General features: G+C 38.5%; 1 protein-coding gene across 2 annotated transcripts in view; it reads right to left on the bottom strand.

The window, feature by feature from the left end:
* Window positions 1-22,234, bottom strand: part of LOC145285923 (guanylate cyclase 32E-like) — a 1,316,276-nt gene that overhangs the window by 358,827 nt on the left and 935,215 nt on the right. For both annotated transcript variants that reach the window (XM_080134424.1, XM_080134425.1), the window contains exon 7: window positions 3,083-3,188. In XM_080134424.1, coding sequence (XP_079990550.1) covers window positions 3,083-3,188 — 106 coding nt within the window. The remainder of the gene's footprint in view (window positions 1-3,082; window positions 3,189-22,234) is intronic.

Below are 22,234 nucleotides of genomic sequence, written 5' to 3'. Positions count from 1 at the left end.
CCTGGAAGGGTGTTCCCGTCTATCAGGATTGGGTTGATGCAATTCTTATATCACTGTACAAGGGAAAGGGGTCCAGGACCGACTGTAGGAGTTATCATGGGGTAAGTTTCTTGGAAGCAGTTGGTAAAGTATTTTCCAAATTTATACTCAATAGATTGTTAAAGTATATTTGTCCAAGAAATTTTTAAAAATTATGCTTAAACTAGTAAAGACACCCGTTTCACTGGGGGTAGAGGAGCTTGATTTTATTCAAATTCACAAACAAGTAGGTCGGAGTTATAGTTGTCAGGCATTGGCATTGTGGCGAACCCTCTTTCGGTAGGTGAGTTTATGAAGAACAGCGCAAAATATTACCTCTCCTCTCTCTGACACTATCATGATGTCCGGTTTGGTCATGATTGGCCCATTGGTTAGGGCTGTAAGAGAGTATATATAAATAGACTAATACTTTGCGCTTTGATCTTGCCCTTGGCATATGGTGTGAAATATTTCTCGGCCGAAAGACCATCATAATGCCAGGTTTTGTCATAATCAGTCCAATGGTGTGAGCTATAGGAAAGTGTATATACATCGGCTCCAATTTGGCTTTTACTTTATTCATGAAAAATTGTCTGCACCATTTCTAGATTAGGGTCCATCATTGTGTACGGTTGAGTCATGGTCGAGCTAGATGTGTCGGCTGTAGAAGGTTGTACCCAAAGACAGACAGACAGACACACGAACACTTCTACTGCAGATATATATATATATATATATATATATATATATATATTTCATCTTGGATTTCTTTATGTTTCATGTTATATCAAAATTTTCTTTTTCATCAACTCGTCAGATGTGATTTCAATCCAGTGATATCAGCTATGATTTTTTATTAGTTTTAACAGATGCAAACGAAGAAATGATTTGCGCTGATGTGTAATGGTACCTCTTTTTTATTGTATATTAAACTCATTAATACAAAATAAACATCAAATAAAATAGTGAAGTAGCCCCGGGCTTGAACACGCCATCGTTCAACAAGTAACTGAATGCTCTAGCATTCAATTATATCTCTATATGTCAATAAGTTCAACTCTTTTAGGAAGAAGGTATTTGTAGAAATTTTATCACCTCATTTGGCCGGTTTAATGTAAAGTATTCTCTTGTGAAAATTACTTTTTCTATAAGAAAAACAAATAATTTTTTCGGATCTTTTTTAAAATTTTATTTTCGATACTTAGCCGATGAATTTTTGTCCAAAATATGTCTAAATAAATTACCAGACATAAAACCTTAACCTTTGTGTGAAATTTGCAACATGCAGGCAAAGCAGTTTTCAACCTATGAGTAAGGAGAACGTCCCCTCATATATATATATATATATATATATATATATATATATATATATATATATATATATACGTACAATAGTAGAGATAGAGATGGAGGATGAATTCTCGTGTAGGTGACATTTCATTATCCTACGAGGGGCGTGCAATAAGTAATTCACCTGACCCACTTCCGGTTGGCTGATCTAGCTGAAATTTGCATATGTAATGATTTATATCTCTACGGGTTATGTGGCAAATTACACCTCTGAAATAATTGTGGTTTCTGTTTTACACACGTTTGAACTGAGTCAGGTGTGAAATGGAAACTGTTGAATGTCAAGCAGTGATCCGGTTTTTGTATTCGAAAGGACGCACACCAGAAGAGACTTTTGTTGAAATAGGGAAACTTATAGTGATAATGCCCCATCATATGACCTTGTAAAACGCTGGCATTGTAGATTCAAACATGGCCGGAAGTCTGTAGAAACAGCTCCCAGACCTGGTCGTCCCCAATTCTGCCATTGATGAGGCATCTGTCCGTCAAGTTGAGACTGCAACTTTGGAAGATCGGCGCATTACTATTCGACAAATAGCCCAATATGTCAAGATTAGGACAGGGTATATGGAAACTATCATTCATGACCATGTGCCTATGCATAAGGAGTGTGCCAGATGGATTCTCAGGTTGCTCACACGATTCCAGGAACGAGAACGAGGATGAATTTGGAGATGTTCCAAGAAGATGAATCAAAGTTTATAAAAAGACTGATTACACAGGATGAAACCTGGGTCCATCTGTATGATCCAGAGACCAAAGCCCAGTCAATGCAGTGGAAGCACCTCAACTCACCACCACCAAAGAAGGCAAGGGTGCAGCCCTCCGCTGGCAAGGTCATGCTCAGAGTCTTCTGTAACCAGGACGGGGTAGTGATGATAGATTTCCTGGCAAAGGGTACCACAACTACAGGAGTCTATTATGCTCACATTTGAGGAAATAAAGAGAAGTTATCAAGAGGCGGGGCAAGTTAAGCAAAATACCCTCCTCCTGCAGGACAACGCTCCGGTCCACAACTCGCATGTCACCAGATCAGAAGCACGGGTGTTTGGTTATGAAATCCTCCCCATCTTCTCTACTCTCCTGTCCTTGCACCCTCTGACTTTCACCTCTTCCCAGCCATGAAGTTCTTTTGGAAAGGAAAGCGTTTCCCAAATGAGGCAGCCTTGATTTCTGAAGTCACATCGTGGTTGGAGGACTAACCTGGGGTGTTCTACAAAAACGGTCTCCAGAGCTGCATCAAACGATGGTAGAAATGGATAACTCTGGGTGGTTACTATGTAGAGGAATACTACTAACTGTGCCAAGTTTCGTTGATCTACTGCCATGGGAAGTGGGGCAAGGGCATTACTTATTGCACGGTCCTCGTACTATTGATTTACAATCGCATCGTTTCATTTACATCTACTGAGACTTTGAAAATAGCGCCGGGTGCTGATCAATACATTATAAATATATGTTACGTGAACTGAAAAAAATTTGCCCACTTCTTTGAAATGTATAAAAAGATGCGAGCCACATGTAAACTTATTCAAAAGAAAGCAGTCCTGCCTACCACAATGTATGGCATTTAAAGAACATTAGGTCGTATTTCTATTCTGCTCTCCGTCTAATCATTTTATTAAGAGAGCGTATCAATAAAAGATCCGAAATATAAGGTAATGATGGTTTAAATGTTATCTCAAGATGAAGCCGAAACCGGAAACTATCTTACCTTTGGGTACTTGACATTTCTCGTTGTAATAGCCACAAGGAGGCGTATCAAGCGGTGGTTTACCGTTCATCCACGCAATTCTGCTTCCGTCTTTTATTTTGAATACCTGATAAAATAATACAAAAAAGCATTATATAGTATAAAATTAAAACATACTTTCAAAGTATCTTTAAAGTAAACTAAAAAGTGTAATCTATCTATTTATAACTATAAATGCGTTTGAGTGTGTGTATGTGTGTGTGTGCGTGTGTGTGTGTGTGTGTGTGTGTGTGTGTGTACATTTCCCTACGCAATAACTTGATTTGAGCCCAAAAAAATAAATGTTGAGGGGTCATAATAGAGGCCGAATTTTAAAAAAAATGGCCGTTTTGGTTTGTTTTTGTTTTTTTGCTCAGCATACACCTCCAAACACCCGGGCAACGCCGGACACCCATGCTAGTTGTTAACTAAATATGATCATCTCATAAGAAAAGCGAAAAAAATTATAGTGAATTAATTATAATGAATGTTTAAAAGAACATGCAAATAAGCTAGATCTTTGGTTATTGAAGGCAATCCAACAACCCATATATAAAAAAATTGTGGTCACTTTTTAAAACTTTGGCCACTATTATGACACCTTAAAATTTATTATTTTGGGCTCCAATTAAGTTCTTAAGTTAGATCCATGTCCAAGAAACCTACATCTTAAATTTCAAGTGTGTAGACCCAAAATTGTCGGACGAGTTTGGTAGAGTTCTCAAAGGTCAAATCGTTGAACTCTGACCCTATAATCGCAAAATTTCTGGCCGAAAACCGATTACCTATATTTTCCCTAATCTCAGTACCTTGTATATTAAATTTCGAGTCTGTAGACTAAAAATTGACAAAGATATTGCGCGGGGAAATGCACACAAACACACAGACAGAGAGACAGAAGAGACACAGACACGTTCACTTTTATAGATATATAGATAACGTGTAATTATAATCATGCAGATATTCAACATGATTTATACTTGCATAATATTTGCGTAAAAAGTTTACAGTAAGCACAAACTTGTTTCCATATATATTTATGTATCAATCTATCTTTATAACTATAAAAGTGAACGTGCCTGTGTATCTGTCTGTCTGCGTATCTGTGTGTCTGTGTGTGTACATTTCCCTACGCAATAACTATGTCAATTTTTAGTCTACAGACTCGAAATTTAATATATAGGGTACTGAGATTTGGGAAAATCGATGAGATCGGTTTTCGGGCTGGAATTTGGCAATTAATGGGTCACAGTTCAACAATTAGACCTTTGAGAACTCTACTAAACTCCTCCGATAAGATTGGGTCTAAAAACTTGAAATTTTAGATATAGGTTCTTCGGACATGGATCTAACTTAATAACTTGATGTGATCCCAAAACAATAAATTTTAAGGGGTCATAATAGGGGTCATATTTAAAAAATTGACCGCTTTTTTTTGCTTAACATACACCTCCAAATATCCTGGCAACGCCGGACACCCATGCTAGTATATCTATAAAAGTAAACGTGTCTGTTTATCTGTCTGTCTGTGAGTCTGTCTGTGTGTGTACATTTCCCTACGTGATAACTCTGTCAATTTTAAGTCTACAGACTCGAAATTTGATATACAGGGTTCTGAGATGTGGGACAATCTACGTGATCGGTTTTCGGGCAGAAATTTTATCGATTAAGGGTCCAAGTTCAAAAATTTGATCTTTGAGAACGATACCAAACCCCTCCGACAATTCTGGGTCTAAAATCTTGAAATTTTAGATATAGGTTCTTTGGACATGGGTCTGACTTAATAACTTGATTTGAGCCTAAAACAATTCATGTTAAAGAGTCATAATAAGGGTAAAAATTTAAAAAAAATGACCGCTTTTTTTTTGCTCAACATACACCTCCAAATACCTGGGCAACGCCAGGCACCCATGCTAGTTTATCTATAAACGTGAACTTGTCTGTGTATCTGTCTCTGTGTGTGTGTACGTTTCCCTACGCAATAATTCTGTTAATTTAAAGTCTACAGACTCGAAATTTGATATGCAGGGTACTGAGATCGGGGAAAATATTTCTAATCCGTTTTAAGCCAATGTTGGGTTTTAACACTTGAAATTTTAAATAGCGGGTCCTTGGATATGGATTAACTTAATAATTTTATTTCAGCCCCAAACAATAACTGTTAAGAGGTCATAATAGGGGTCAAATTAAAAAAAAATGACCGCTTTGTTTTTGTTCAATATAGACCTCCAAACACCCGGGCAACGTCGGACTGAAATGCTAGTATAGTATAAAATGAAAACATACTTTCAAAGTTTCTTTAAAGTAGACTAACAAGTGTAATGTAATATGCACACCAAACAGTTTATGTATATTAAAAAAACACACACAGATTGGGCAATTTTGATGGAAATCGACCCAGAGAAGTCGAAGAGGCACTTAATGTTAAGAGCGTAATAAGAATGAATGACGTTTATCGTAAGAAAAGAATATATCTGTTTACCCTATTTTATTAATTCAATTTTCACGCTAAACAAGGCATAATGTTATTTTGAAGTAACAGTTACTATCGGGGACATAAGTTACAGGGGTATCATGAACGAAGATAAGTGGCAAGGTGGCTGTTCACATTACACTTGAACTTCTGCATGTCAGTACAATTAGGAAAGCAGAATCCCAGAAGTGAGTTCCAAAGTCTAGCAGATCTGGGAAAGATCTTGGAGTAGACGACTTCCATACACCTAGAGATCTCCACTGTAAAGGGGTGGGATTTAGCTTTCTGTCAGGTTTGTTGGGGGTGTTCACGTTACGGGGGTACAGGTGTTTGCAGCTTGTCAGAGCATTCACCATTAAAGTACTTGTAAAACAGGCAGAGGGATGCAACATTTCGTCGATGGGCCAGAGACTGAAACCTAGATGACAGTTAAGGACCTATCAGGTCGGCGACTCTCCTTTTAACCTTGTCAAGAAGTGAGAGACAAAGGACAAAAAATAGAGTTGGAAAGAAAAGCATTCAGCAATAAGAGAGTTCCACAAGCTTTTAGGTCTTGTAAATAAGCTACCAGAATACGAAATTTACAATTAGGTATTTAAACAACGAATTGATTGCGACTACAAAACTAAAGAGTCAAACGAGCTGGAAAAAAAAGGAAGCAGGATCAGAAAATTCTGATTGTGACTTACCATAATAATATTTATATAACAGATGGATATAAGTAATATATTTTTAAGAAAAAAGTTGCAGAGAAGTGAAAGTCAAATTATATATGCGTTATTTTTTTGCACCTGAAATGGGATAGATATTCACAAGACAAAATCTGATAATTGCTACATGCATGGATTAAGAGTAGATTTGTGGAGATAAAAAACAGCCTTATAGTATTAGAAATAATCTCGACTAATAGAAAGGACCAACTTTACAGAAAGAAGAAATGGCAATCAACTTCACGACTTCAATACAGATCTGTTGAGAAGAACAAAAACGGTTTAGTGTCGATTCTCCTTGGGAGAAAAGTCACCATTTTCATTGGTATATACGAGGGTCGTTCAAAAACTAACGCATCGTATTTTTTTTATTATCTAACAAAAGTGGAAGAGATACAAAGAGGGATGTAATACCATTAAAATGAGCGATATTTTGTGATCCAGAATATATTTTTTATTACATAGTAACTAACATTCCCATGCATTTTTGCAAGCCATGGGGTGGTGATTGTGCATTGGCATCTGACGTGCACTACGTCACTTCAATCGCCCAACTGCGTTGGCATCAACTGCATCAGCTTCGACAACGTTCAACAAGTCACGATAAATGTTAATCAGTGCAACTTTATTTGCATATAAGAATTTAATAACGATTTTTTGACGCATGTCTTTTAAAGTAACTGTTATCATTCCATCATTATCTGTGACAGAAATGAAACCTTCAGACCATGAGTGTATAGGTTCAGTCATAATATAATGTGCAATCCCCTCTGATTTATTCCAAAGAAAAACAAAACAAAACAAAGCATTACATACTAAAGCGGCGCCTTTCATACTATTAAAAGATAACTACCTACTAAAGGGGCGCCTTTCATACTATTAAAAGATAACTAACTACTAAATGGGCGCCTTTCATACTATTAAAATATAACTGACGACTAAAGGGGCGCCTTTCATACCATTAAAAGATAACTAACTATTAACGGGGCGCCTTTCATACTATTAAAAGATAACGGTTCTAAGATTTACAAAACTCTAATTAAAGATGCACTACCCGATACGTTGGTTTATCGATACATCGTCTTCTTTTTTTATAAAAATGTCGTAATAAGATTGTTCGTCAAAACTTAGGCATTATTATTACAAACGTCCAACAATGGCCTCTCCAACCTACTTGTGTTACGTATTGCCATGCTGATAAGGCTTTGTGTCTAACACGCGTCTCTGCTGGATACTCAATATGCCCGTTACAACTAAAAATTCAGTTGCAAACTAAAAAGATCAGCAAATGAAAATGCTATTTCAATCTTACGTGTGGTAGAGAGACAAAGATGTCACTTCAAACATAAGCGATAGATATTGTTATGGAGTAAATTATCTACGATTTTATAAATTATTGGCATTCTCATATTCTATAAATATAATTACATCTTACCTCGATGTAATGATTTGCGCCAATCATATGGAATTCCTTCTGGGTATTCCTAGAAACCCCATTTTTCTAAGATTTCGAATTGATTAAGTTCGCTGCGCACTGCTTGAGGCGTGGACCAATTAAATTCTGTCATTAGCGCCATTAATTTGGCATTAGTTCTAAGTTTTCTTAGACGTCCATTTTCCCATGCATTGTCTCTTCCTTCTTGTGTGGAGTAAGATTATTGATGTTTGAAACTGTCCAACTTGTAGACGCGGACAAGCATGTCAAGAAATTTGTAAAAGGTGAGAATAGTCTTCTTTTAGGGGCACCAGTTTTACTCTCCTCACCTTTTGACTAAATTTTACATCCCGTGCAGTAGGAAAGATGTAAATATCAGGAATTCGTAGCAGTTAAGGCATCAGGATCATGACGTGTATTTCTGTAACAGACTATTGCTAATATACTTAAAAAAATACATAACTGCGTTTCTTTTTTATTACCATCCCGCAGCGCTATAACACAAACAAAATTTGTATTAAGATGCTTAGACATATATGGCTATAAAATTAATCAGTTTTATAATAATGGTTAGTGTAAAAATACCATTTATTGTTGAAGCCACTGTATCGAAGGGTGGGTCGACGTTAGACATCCTACTAGGAAAAATAGACTTTCCTAAAGAAATCATCAACCAAACTTTCGTTTTAATCAAAAGACGTGCATTCGTAACTGACTACAAATCAGGATTATTCTTAGACAAAAAATAAAAGGAAAAAGTCATTCAAAATGTATTGACGTGCTGAGTCCTTTTTTAACATTTGAACTTAGCCCTTTTGATTGGAAAACGGACGTTTCACGTAATCCGTTGCGATACGAGCCACGCGTAGGATTAAACAGGAAGAAAAATAAAACACATTTCGATGGCAAAAATAAAAGACAAGTATAACATGAGCAGATACTAAAAGAGACAGTCTCATAAGAGTATAACGTGAAAATATAATAGAAGAGATACTGTCTAATAAGTTATAAATTTATCTGTATTCATTAAAAGAAAAATATTTCCAACATCTATATATATATATATAAGTGAAAATGTATATGTATGTGTGTACGCTTTTACTCGCTGTCCACAAAAGGCTTCTTTCAGAGAAGCGCTCGCTCGCTTCACAACTTCTTAAAACGTTTTATATCATCCATAAATTGTCATATCTCACACTTAACCACGGAGCTCGCCTGTCTATTTAATTTTATTGACTTTTAAACGTAAATTATTCGACATTTCCCGCATCGGCATGCGTTACATTCGGTTTTCGGTATAAACAAAAAGCGAAACTCGACTCTACTGGCCAAAAGCCAGACCGGCCTGCGCGCCATCCGGGGCCCGGGTGACATGATCAAAGTGTAGTATCTGATCCGACAGATACTGCAAGCTATGACTAGCTATGACTAGCAAAGACCAGATGTGGGGGCAACCCCACATGCCTGACCTTTAACCAGCTCCCATTTCCCACCACGCGGGAGCTGGTCCCCTTTTTCCCTTCCCCCTCCCTTCACTCCTCACATTAAAAATTGGCCTTGTGCCTAATTTGCTCGGTGGGGGAGCAAATAAATACCATCTGTTCTGGCAGATACTGCAAGCAAAGACCAGATGTGGGGGCAACCCCACATGCTTGACCTTTAACCAGCTCCCATTTCCCTCCTCTCGGGAGCTGGTCCCCTTTTTCCCTTCCCCCTCCTTTGACACCTCACAATAAAAATCGCCCTTGTGCCTAATTTGCTCGGTGGGGGAGCAAATAAATACCTACTGGCCGAAAGCCAGTGGTCTCTAGAGAGCTAAGTCACGTTTGGTCAATGCCGACTTCGTCATATCAGACATGGAGCGCGTTTTTAAAAAACAAACAAACCGATTTATTGACCTCATTAAAAACTGTCCCGCACAAAATGCTAACTGCTGAATAGCTATAACCGTCACGTCAATCAAAACGCGCACCTGTTTTTTTTCACACTTTACTATTTTCCAACTGCGCGTCGTAAAGGCTTCGTTTTTATTCACGGGCACCTGTTTTTTTCACACACACCTACAAGCACCCGGGCAACGCCGGGTACGCCTCGCTAGTGCATTATAAAGGTCATATAGGTGTCATTGCAAATAAATTGCCTGAACCTCTTTTTTTACATATCGTTTTCTCTGGTTATTTATTTGTTTCCCAAGAAACAAAATATGACAGAGTCCTTTTAATGTAGGGGATTCTGCAATAATAAACTTGCCATATTTACCCTGTCATTGACTGATGACAATTAATTTCAGTGCATCATCTGTGCAGACACCACACTTCAGTGACTAGCACAGTAAAAGTACAGGGTGTTGGCTGACATATCTTTATCTCTGTATCTATAATTATATACGAGAAATTATGTTTGCGCGCGTGTGTGTATGCGTGTGCGTGGGTGAGAGAGAAAGAGAGATAGATAGTAAAGAGAAAGTTCGCTATGGATTCGGAAACGGCACAGCTTATAATAGACAGACTACATATATATATATATATATATATATATATAGTCTGTTTATTATGCAAACATTATTAGTTACATATGTACATAAGATATGAGTATTGGCTGAAGAGGGCTTGATATGGATAACTAAAACCGTCCTAATTATCGGGCTTGAAACCGACAGTACCAATGACTTATCTCATCTAATAACTTTGTGTATACAAAATCCAATATATATATATATATATATATATATATATATATATATATATAGAGAGAGAGAGAGAGAGAGAGAGAGAGAGAGAGAGGGGAGGGAGAGAGACGAGGGTCGTTCAAAAAGATCCCTACATTTTCTAATTACAAAAGAACGCTTTCTTTTTTTAACGACCTTTTAATACGTATGCAGGTTTGTAATAAATTCATACTTATTGAACTCCACGGAAATACCAATAGGTATACACGTGTCGTCTCTTCCTCTTTGACCTCACAATTACTTTTTAAATAATTTTTATGTTCCTAACCTTTGAAATAAAGCGAACGTAAATATTTTCCTTTGAATTTCGTTCTTGAAATAATAAAATTAATTTAAAATAAATGCTTCTTAACTGAACATTTGCTTAAAAAATTACCATATTTATTCAATAAGAACAGCATAATTACATTGATATTATTTTATTCTATTACTGTTTGGAAGAGAGATATCAGATATTTCTCGATTATATGTTTCTCCTTCATCAAAAATTAATCTTGGGCGCTTGGACGAGCTCATCTTTTATTGGAATTGATTATATACGAACATGCGTAGATACAATCGTATTAATATTCATATTTTGAAAATGAAATTCTGGCAATACATTTATTGTACGTAAAATTATCTAAATGTTATGTATATGATGTTATGTATATGATGTTATGTATATGATGTTATGTATAATGATTTCTGGAATACAAGATAACGATGTAGACATGGGACGAATGTCTAATATATTGCTTTTTTATACCAATTTAATCTGAATCCCATGTTCATAGGAAAAAAAAATACGATTTTGATCGGAAATTATTATACTAAAACTAAAATCAATAACCCTTTTTTACTTCCATTCCCACTGAAAAAATTCAGACACAAATTCTGTTATTAATATACTGAAAGCCTAGCTAAGCATTAAATGGCGCATTTAGAAATTTAACCAGAAGACCCAGTCATTTATGTGGCAGGATATATAAATGGCAGCACCAAGAAACAAAAAGAGTATCTGATTAGCAAAAAGGCTCTTGCTATTAATTTTTTGAAATTTTTATTCACCCCTAGAAAAACACGCTGCCTCTGAGACGCCGAGTGCAAGTTTAACTTTTGGTGTCAGGATTATAGGAACATCCTAGATGAGGAATTGCGAAACAAAATGCGTGTTCACATTAAATTAACACTTTTGGTTATTGGTATTGTATAGGAAAAAGGAAAACAAGAGAGTTCTAAAAGTAAGCGGTTTGTAGAAATGAATTTATTTGGTCATAAATCCGAAGATTTCTATGGTCAAGAGGTGGGATTTTGTTGCTTCTAAGGTTCTCAAGTGTACCTAAATTCAGTTGGCCTAAATTTAGTAAGTTCGTCGAGTTCATCTCATTGAAGTAAAACAAACACAGTGATTAAACATTGTGGCGATAGTACATGGTTGAAGCGTTGTGACCAGCTTCGGAGCATTAACCTTTTTTTTTCTTTTTTGGTCTCTGTGCAAGCGGAGATTGACTTAGAAAGTAGGTAAAGTAGGATATTTCAATAAGAAGAGCAAGTAAACATTTACTAATCAACTATCCAAACAAAACCAACCGGGAAACGAACAATAAAATAAAAATAAAAATAAGAATTATAAAAAAACACACAGCTAAAACGCTTGCGTTCAGGTGAATGCAGATGAAAGCCTTATAAGAAAACTTTGCGGAAAAAAAGAACACCTTAACTTTTACGATGTCTCGCAAAGGGCATCGACAAAAATTAAGGGATTTAGGGATCTTAATTAACCGATTAGATATGCAATCAGCAATAGACGAAGAGGAGGTGGCTGAACTACGGCAAGTTAACACTATATGCAGGTTAGTTTATATAGAAACATCGGAGCAAGTTATTGTACATGTTTAATTGCACACAAGTTGCGCATATTTATGAAATTCAATTTATTTTGTATAGAAATGAACATGTTTTTTTACAGATCATTTTTAAATATGTTGCAAAATTACTCCTACACCTTAAAAATGATTTATTCATATTATTTTAATTGTTTCAACTACTGTCATCATCTCTCTCTCTCTCTCATACACACACATATATATATATATATATATATATGTATATATATATATTTATATATATATATATAAATATATATATATATATATATATATATATATATATATATATATATATATATATATATATATATATAATTAAAAAGACAGAAACCTGACCAACAATGGGAATCAAACTATCCACATTGGAGGTATGTTTTTTTACTGTTTGTGAAATGAAAACAATGTGTTTGATTATGTTTTTTCTCCATAGAATTAACTGAAGAGTTTGTTACAATAAAAAATACAGTGAAACCATGTTTACTGATTGTCTTATATAGTTAACGAAACAGATTGTAATATGTACTCTCAGGAGAAAATAAAATAATTATGAATTGAACTTTTATACATATATACATACTAGCATGGGTACCCAACGTTGCCTGGGTTGACATGAAGTTCCGTTTGGAAAACACTAATCATTTTCACCTTGAGCAACATGGATTCCCTCACAACAATTTCAAAGATAAAAAAAGGATAAATAAATGTAAATGCAATCGCCCACAAAAAGAACCAGATATTTCGGCAGTATGGATACAAATAGAAGAAACTATTATGTCAGGTCATGTCATATGCTATTGGTACCATGTAACCCAGTACTACCTCCCTAATGGTCGGGTCACCGCCGACTAAACTGGTTTCCCCACCGGACTTGTTTGGTGAGGAGCGTTGCTAGTCTTCCTGAAGGATTAAAAACAAGACCTTCCAAAGGGCGAATGAACCGGGTCTAATGTCTGGAGTACAATTATTACACGATTCAACCAGCGCGGTATTGATTTTTTTTTCACTGGTAGAATCGTGTAATAATTGTACTCCACACATTAGACCCATCGATGTAAAAGTAATAGTGTCATTACTAGATAATAGTAAAATAGTATCCGATCTATAAATAGCGATGACGCAATAGTTACAGATAGTGACCTACTTAAAGATATATAAGAGAAAAACCCCACGGAAATAATTCATTATGCCTCCTCCACGAGAAAGGCGCCGCTCAAAGCTAGAATTCACTGTTCCGGGTTACGAATTTCTAGGACCGGGTACAGACCCCCCAAAATTTAAGTTCACACCAAGAAACAAACTATACTTAGCAGCAAAACTACACGACATCGCCTACGACGACCCGAGCAAATCTACGGAGGAGGCAGATGAGGAATTTATCAAAAACAGCGCAGACACAGGAATCGTCAGAGGTCTCGCTCGGACCGCTATTAAAGCAAAACACGCACTTGGGCTGGACAAGTATTTCAGAGATAATCCCGCCGTCGGTGCTGCTGATAGCGCTGATAGCACTGACAGCATATTTAGGCCACAAATGGACGCGAGTACTACTGACGAAACTTCGGAATCGGGATCAAACGGATGAGAAGGCGTCCACATCGGACCACATCTCCAAACAGAAACGGGGAACATCCAACGAACCTACACAGTCAAAAGAACATTCCGAAACCTAACACGAACTAGCAACATGAACGACTGCCGCGCGACATTCAAAAGATACGAATCAAACGGAAAATACGAAAACATTGGGGATTAAGCTTTTTTTTTTACATGGGTGTCACCACTTATCAAGGCCCAGAGGCCACTCAAGGATAAGGGTTAAAGATTGTACAGTAGAAATTGGACAATATAATAATCATTAGTAATGAAAATTTGGTAAATTTGATAACTTATATGGAACGGCTCATCAAGAACTTATTTACGTTAGACTTGAAGACAACCATATTGTAGTCAGCCGGAAAGCAGGAAAACGGAAGACAATTCCACAGGCGTGCAGTTCTAATAAAAAAGCTTTGTTCATGGAATCTACGTTTAGGTTTAGGCACAGATAAATTGATAGTGTTTACAGCTAGACGAGCGTTTCTTGTGAAAGTTTTGCGAGGGGGGACCATAGATTGAAGCTCAGTCGAACACTTTCCATGAAAATAACGATACATCAGAGAAAACTCGCAACATCTCTTCTGTGAGATAGAGGTTTCAAGGAAGAGAAAAGGACATCTCCTACGAGGCTACGAAGTCTATTTTGAACTCTATCAAGGCAGGACAAGTCCTTTCTAGCAGCTCCTGCCCAGATGTGGCAACAGTATTCCATCCTTGGACGTACCTGGCTCTTATATAAATAGAGAATTGCATCAGCAGTGAGATATCTACTGGATCGATAGAAATCTCGAAACCCATCTCTAAGGATTATATTATACCATACTGCCTCACAACATGGGTACGACGAAATCAATGGGAAGCCATGATGAACACGGCAACCGCGTACCGAGTAAAAAGCATCGGGTTCGAATTAAGTAACGTAATATGTGGGGAATTCCTCACGAAAAATAACGAGGAGGTATTCGTACCAAACCCGCAATCTGGGTTCCATATATACATAGACAAAGGACAATACATTGCGTACGGAAACCAGGAGGCATCACCAGTGTACCTAAAAACACGTTCCAGGATATACATCCATCTGTGGGACTGACCACGGAACTATCCCATTACATTTACAACTACGGGATACTGATACTAATGCTAAACAAGCTCCCCGTAACCAGGAAACTAGACGAACACAACACCTGCGATGTAAGCATGTACCTCTTACACGACTGTCGAGAAATGCCGCACCACAAGATAAGACAGGGAGACAGCTTCGGACACAAATGGGACAATCCCAGTCTACTACTACGACTTCTAACAAACATAATGAGCGAGGGAAACTACACTATGCAGGGAGCACTCATTTCAAAACCGAGTCTTATGGCAAACACGATACAAAACGGTGTCAAAACAGCTTGAGACTGCGGGGTAGCAGTTGCGACTGCACCATGCTACGGTACCCTTGTACAACACGCCGAGGACAACCTCGCACACGGAGCCGCTAGAAAACGGGGGCGATTGGAAATGCAGGAGGACCTTGTGCAGACAGAGGTATCTAGCCTACACTATGACCACATGAAGGGAAGAAAGGCTAACACAACTCCAAAGGATAAACCGAAACAGCGTAGCAAACACAAGGACGTGTATGCGAGAGCAAAAACTGGATACATACAAACAGGCGAAAGCTTCGCGGTAGCAAACCGTACTCTAATAAACAAGGCATTATACACTTCGGAGGATCCACCAACCATGGTCTTAATTAATGTGCCAGAGATAATGGGACCATCGGCTCAATCAGGAATCCTGTACTTCACATTCGAATTAACGTACATGTTGGAATTGGAAATATGGTACGAATCATACAACCATCTTATCCGCTTACTGCTAAACGATCACAACGGTGCGCTGATCGGTATGGGCGACGACTGGCACTACGAATTGCATAACATAGTCCCACCGAACAGGCGTCTACACGGACAGAGCTCCAAACGCATGCTGCATGGACACGGCACATTTATTGCCAAAGATACGACCTCAAGACGAAACATAGGATACAATTACAGTAAATTCGTAAACAAATAGGTCACCCCCATAAATACGAGGGCGGAGTTACAAAATGCACACACAACATAAAATTAAAAAAAACTCAGCATTAAAATTGTCATATACGACGCACTTACCTTTGCCGCTGTGTCAGCGAAATCCGAAACCCGAAAAATTTGTAAACCTAAGCATAAAATACTTATAAATACGGCAGCTTGGAGACGGACCGGCAGACATCAACGATGGAGGCACCAACACAACACGATACGAAGACAGAATTCAACGAGTACGTCCTCTTCGACGCAACAGCCGGTCGCCGCATCACGCCGTACACGTGGGTCTACAGATGGAAACGCTCAAACTCCTTCGTCATCGGACCCTAAAAACCAACTTTGGACAGCTTCCGAAGATACTGCCAATTCGACGCTAATGACCGTGAAACGACCTTCCTAGCGAACATATTGGACCAGAGACTAAATATTGTGGTGTATCATAAGGCCAGCCCCAGCAGACTAAAAAACTGTTCCGACGTGGACCACTTCTACGTCATCAGCTGGCACTAAGAGCACCAAACGAGCGAATACAGGTTCTCGAAATTAAAGGAGACATTACAGGACAGGGGGAACACGCTTACACCATGACGTGCCCATAGGTGTACAGTCCGTACGGTCCGTGCAACTACCTAACGACAAGAACAATCCTTTCCGCAGTTAACCTAACGGCAGGCAGACAATTAGCAATGTTAAGACGCTTAACTGACAAGACGATCAGAGAACCAAGTCCGGAAATAGAGGAATCCTGACTAGCCCACAAGGCCGACAGCCTTCGAGGGCAAAAGTACGACTTCTTAACAAAGGTCATGAAAAAGGCCAACTCTACAGACTTAGGGGAAATCATGCTCTACTGTGCGCTGACAGCTAAACAATCGACAAAGCGGACTTGGGATAACATACCTAAAAACACGGCGAACTTATCCAACATTATCGCGGCTGCGGCGGATGACGTACAAATACAGAGTAGAGTGACTACATGAACAAATCAGAGAAAAACACGAAATATTCTCCACCTTAACTCATCAATACTGGCCGGTACAGAAATCGTTAGATATATACGACGAATGGCTCCAGTTTCACCACATCGACGCAGAGGACTTCGCCACAGCCACGTTCGAGGTATGCCATAAAATCCGCCCGGAAAAGAACGCCCTACACATAACGGCGCTATCTAATTCGGGAAAGTCATGCGTCTTGAGGAGTATATGCAACGGCCTAATGAACGCTAGTCGCACGCGATGCCAAGCAAGCGACAACTCCACATTCAGGAGTTGCGTAGATAAAGCCTCATATTCACTGAGGAAATGTGGTTTACGCCACAGAACGTGGAGGAGGCAAAGTGCATCCTCGAGGGTACAGACACTTACGTCAATGTGAAGCACCAAAGCGAGCGCACCCTGAAGAGAACTCCGTGCTTATCTATACGCAACGATGAGCCATGGCGACAGGTCGCCAACGAGAAGCAGACTATGGAGAACAGGGTGTTCTTGTACAGGATGCACACAGCGATGGACGACCTCCGGGCGTGAGGTACCCTGGAATTAAACCCACTCATGTGGCTGACAATCTGGTGCCGACACATCAACGACTACCGGAGGAGGCATATGTACCAAAGGTAGCACATACAACGACACAACTAAAACCATCAACCCGATATACCTGGGAAGACAGCGACGAACACAGCCCGTTCAAAAAACTGCGTACATTAAAGTCAGACGAAACCTGTTACCTAGAGAACCAATGCGACCTGGTCCCGGACCAACCAGCTCAGTTATGCATCAGACACGAAGATCCCCTACGTAGCGAACGCAGAATCGGACGGGACTGTACCATTAACTGACTGTGACCTAGAGGAATTCAGGACCCCGCGACACTCCCCTTCAGCACCACCAGCCACTGAGACAGCCGAATGAATAATAATAAACTTCCGACAAGGAAAATGACGAACGAAAAAAAAAACAAAAGAAACATCAACGAATTCACACTAATACGCGACCGAGAGCTACACACACTAATACACATCACACACAAACACACAAAGTTCTAGCAGACATTGCTAATGTACTTCGAGGAATTGCTGACGGACTTTGACTTAGAAAAAATAGAAACATCTAAGTCTAAGATGTCATGGCCGCCAAAAAACTTCTTCCTATCCAACGCCTGTCATTCTTTATTATTCTTTATTATTAGTAGATATTATAGATTATTATATTATATTATATATATTCTATGGTGTAATGAATAAATAAATAAATAATTATATATATATATATATATATATATATATATATATATATATATATACATACATACCATACATGTTTTTTTTTATTACATTTTCACCCCAAACAAGGTAAATTGCCACTTTGGTGTTGAGGGCTACTATCAGGGGCAACAACTACTGGGGTACTATGTAGGGATTTAGGCAGCAAGATGTCGGTTCACGTTACACTTGAACTTCTGCACGTCAGTACTGTTGGGGAAGCAGGGACCTGGAATGGAATTCCAGAGTCTAGCGGTTCTGGGGAAGAAACTATTGAAGTAAAAAGATCTTCTACATCTAGGGATCTCTACAGTGCGGGGGTGGGATTTAGCAGCCTGTCTGGTTTGTCGAGGGTGCTCACGTCGTGGGGGCACGAGTGATTGCAGTTCCTCAGAGCATTCACCACTAAAATACTTGTAGAAAAGGAAGAGGGATGCAGCATTTCGTCGATGGGACAGGAGCTGAAGCTTAGATGCCAGTTTAGGGCCTATCAGGTTTGCGACTCTCTTTTGAACCTTGTCAAGGAGCGAGAGACTAGTAGCAGATGCACCAGCCCAGATGTGGCAGCAATACTCCATACATGGGATAATGGTCGCCTTATAGAGGTACAGGATACTTTCGGGTGTTAGTAGTTTTCTAGCACGGTAGAGAGAGCCCACCTTTCTTGCAGCGGCCCTGGCAATGCCTTCAATGTAATTCTTCCAACTCATGTTTCCTGTGAACGTTAGGCCAAGAAGTTTGAAAAATGGACTCTCAGATAAAGAGTCGTTGGCCATTGCTATGGGTGGTAGAGAGGGTTTCTTGTAATTATTGAATGAAACTAGTTTAGTCTTGGCAGCATTGAACGCGACCAACCACTTTTGTCCCGATTTTACTACAGATTGGTTGTCTTCCTCTAGTGTTTCTGCCATTTCTTTAGAAATGTGTTCATTTGTCTTCCTGTCGTGCCTGCCATAGGGTGTAGTGTCATCAGCATATATACCCATCTCAGAGGCAATTTTGTCTGGGAGGTCATTTATGAATATCAAGAACAATAGAGGTCCAAGGATAGAACCCTGGGGCACACCCGCATTTATATCATATTGTTTAGATGTACGACCGTCGATGACAACCTGGATTTTTCTCTTATCTAAGAAGGATTTAATTATGTTAAGTATTCTACCAGTGATACCGTATGATTTAATTTTCCTGAGGAGACCCTCATGCCATACCCTGTCAAAAGCCTTCCCCGCTTCGTCCAGTGAATGGTATATACGTTCAGAGATCACAGTTAGGATGTCTGCTGTTGAACGGGCTTGTCTAAATCCATATTGTTTGTCAGTCAGTAGTTGAGCATATGTAAGATGATGGACTAGAGCATGGTTATTTATGGTCTCAAATATTTTGGCAAAAAAGTGGGAGGAGGCTAATGGGGCGATAATTTGATGGTCTGTCCTTTTGCCAGAATGCTTGAATACTGGTACAGCAGAAGCAATTTTCCCACGGACCGGAAAGCAAGCTTCATTAAGGCATTTGTTGTAGAGTTTGGAGAGAACTGGAGCTACTTCGGCTGAGCAATTTTTTAATAGCACAGCTGGGATGAGATCGGGTCAACATGCTTTTGAAGTGTCAAGGTTTTTTATGATAGCATGCACCTGAGCAGGGGTGGTTTTCAGATCGTCTAGCGTGGCGTCTGTCCGCATAGGAAAGTCAGGTAGGGGGGTGGAAGTGTCCAGTGTGGAGTTGGAGGCAAACCGACTGGCAAGCATGTTAGCCTGGTCGGTTGTTGAGGAGACAACCTCGTGATTGTTGGTTAGTGGGGGAATTGTTGATTGCCCATTATTTACTACACTGTTGTAGATTTTCCAGAAGTCTCTAGTTCCTAGTTTTTGTGCTTCAATGCGCTTTTTAGTGGTTTCCGTAAATTCTCTCTTAGCTGTCGCTATTTCTTTCTTAACGTTATTTCTAGCATCTATATACTTCAGTCTGTTTGAACTGGACTTATGTCGGTTAAACCTACGGTATGCATGCTGCTTTTGAGCAATGGCAGTTGCACAAGTCGACGTAAACCATTGGGGAGAGTGGGGCTTACTATAAAATTTCCGCATGGGAACATGCGCTTCGATTGCAGTTTTGAACCAGTCAATGGTCTCGTTTGCACATTGTTCGGCAGGGAGAGAAAAAATATTTCTCCATGGGGCATCTCTAATTAGTTCCCTGATGGCTTCCCAGTTAGCCTTTTTATAATATCTCGTTGTTTTGAGCACTGACTCTTCAGTTTTGGGTCTAGAGTTTAGGGCGATTTCAACCATTATCACTGCATGATCAGCGTTCTCGAGTGTTTCTATATTATACTTTTTCTTTTGCATGAAGCCTGCGAATGATATGCATGAATATTTTTTCTAGAAAAAGATCACAAGACATTAGATGAATGAAAGTTGTTTCAACGCGTGCGCGCTTCGACAATCTACAAACACTATGAGCTTAGGTATTAGAGCATGGCACTGTGCGAACTTAGACCAGTCACATTCATCAGTATTCTATTTTATTCAAAGACTGTCATTGAAAATAAAAAAAGCTGTCTAAGGCACACCCCTCCACCATTAAACGTTTAACTAGCACCGTGTGTGTTTGTGTGTATGTATGTGCGTGTTGGGGTGGAGAGGGGTCCCTTAAGCCGTGGTGAACGCAACTAGGAGAAGCTCCCTTAAGCCGTGGTGAACGCAACTAGGAGAAGCAAATCTCTGATTTAAAAAAAAACATAAAGCGGGAGACTAGTATCCGCATTAAGCTGGTCTGCAGTTTAAACTTGTTGTTGGCTACCTTTCTCTTGCTGTTACTGGATCTCAACATTTAAAACCGAGGGACTTCGCTCTCGTACAAAGCTAAGACTTTGTAACATCATCTGTGTATAGATACTCCCTCAGGGGTTTGTCTATTAAAATTGTCCTGTGGCGATGGAATCATTTTTGGGTTCATGGACTATAAGTGTCTGAGGGAGTGGCCCTCGTCTGAAAAGACGTTGCAATCATATATATATATATATATATATATATATATATATATTTATATATATATATATATGTAAAATAAAAATTACAATTCAGTTTATCAAAATAATCCAAGATGGTAAAATAAATTGTATTATAAATATTAAAGGAAACAACTTTAAAATTCTCGACGTATATTTCATTAGAACCCAGCACCCTACAATTAAACATTGCCCCATGGATTCGTTGATTTTAAAACTTTACTTTTTAACAAACTCAGTTTTTAATCGATTTTAGTCAACTTTTAAAAATATTTTTAACCTCCCATTACTGTTGCGGGGTACAAATCACACCTATTTGAGACTCCGTGGAACCAACCAGTCCTATGAGTACCACTGGTTTCAGTGACTAAAAGGAGACATTCATACCACCTTTAACCGCATGCTACGAACACGTTCATCTCATATCACTTTAGTGGCTCCTGTATTTTTCATGATAAATACATATTATATTTTATACACTTTACACTACTTGTGGTTTCTTTATTTTTTGACACCCTACCACGGTGCTACAACAATTACTCGCTACAATTCATTGTGTGTTTTACTTTTCTCTACGTATTTACTTTCACTTTATAAACTACATGAAGATGATTCGCAGTATAATAGGAAAAGGCTAGTGAGAACTATGGAACATTCATACTTATATTTGATGCTGATAGAAAAGTTATACGGAAAATCGAAAAAATAAAAACAGTAACTAAAGCTAAGTATCTTCGTTGCATTTAAGAATATCTGCTTGAATTGAAGAATGCTATATATATATATATATATATATATATATATATATATATATATATATATATATCCTGTGTATCTCTTCATGCCAGGCCAATATATTTTTTTAGTTTTGAAATTGCTATGAACCGCAGAGAAGTTAAAGTTGGTCCACTGGAAGAGCATAAAAAGATGCCTTGTTTCCTCTAATTTTTGCCGGATTTAAACA

The sequence above is a fragment of the Euprymna scolopes genome, chromosome 10 (genome assembly GCF_053919585.1).
Source record: "Euprymna scolopes isolate OS-2025 chromosome 10, ASM5391958v1, whole genome shotgun sequence".
Classification (NCBI taxonomy): Eukaryota; Metazoa; Mollusca; class Cephalopoda; order Sepiida; family Sepiolidae; genus Euprymna; species Euprymna scolopes.
Note: the sequence above shows the minus strand (reverse complement) of the source record. Positions and strands in the feature narration are given on the sequence as shown.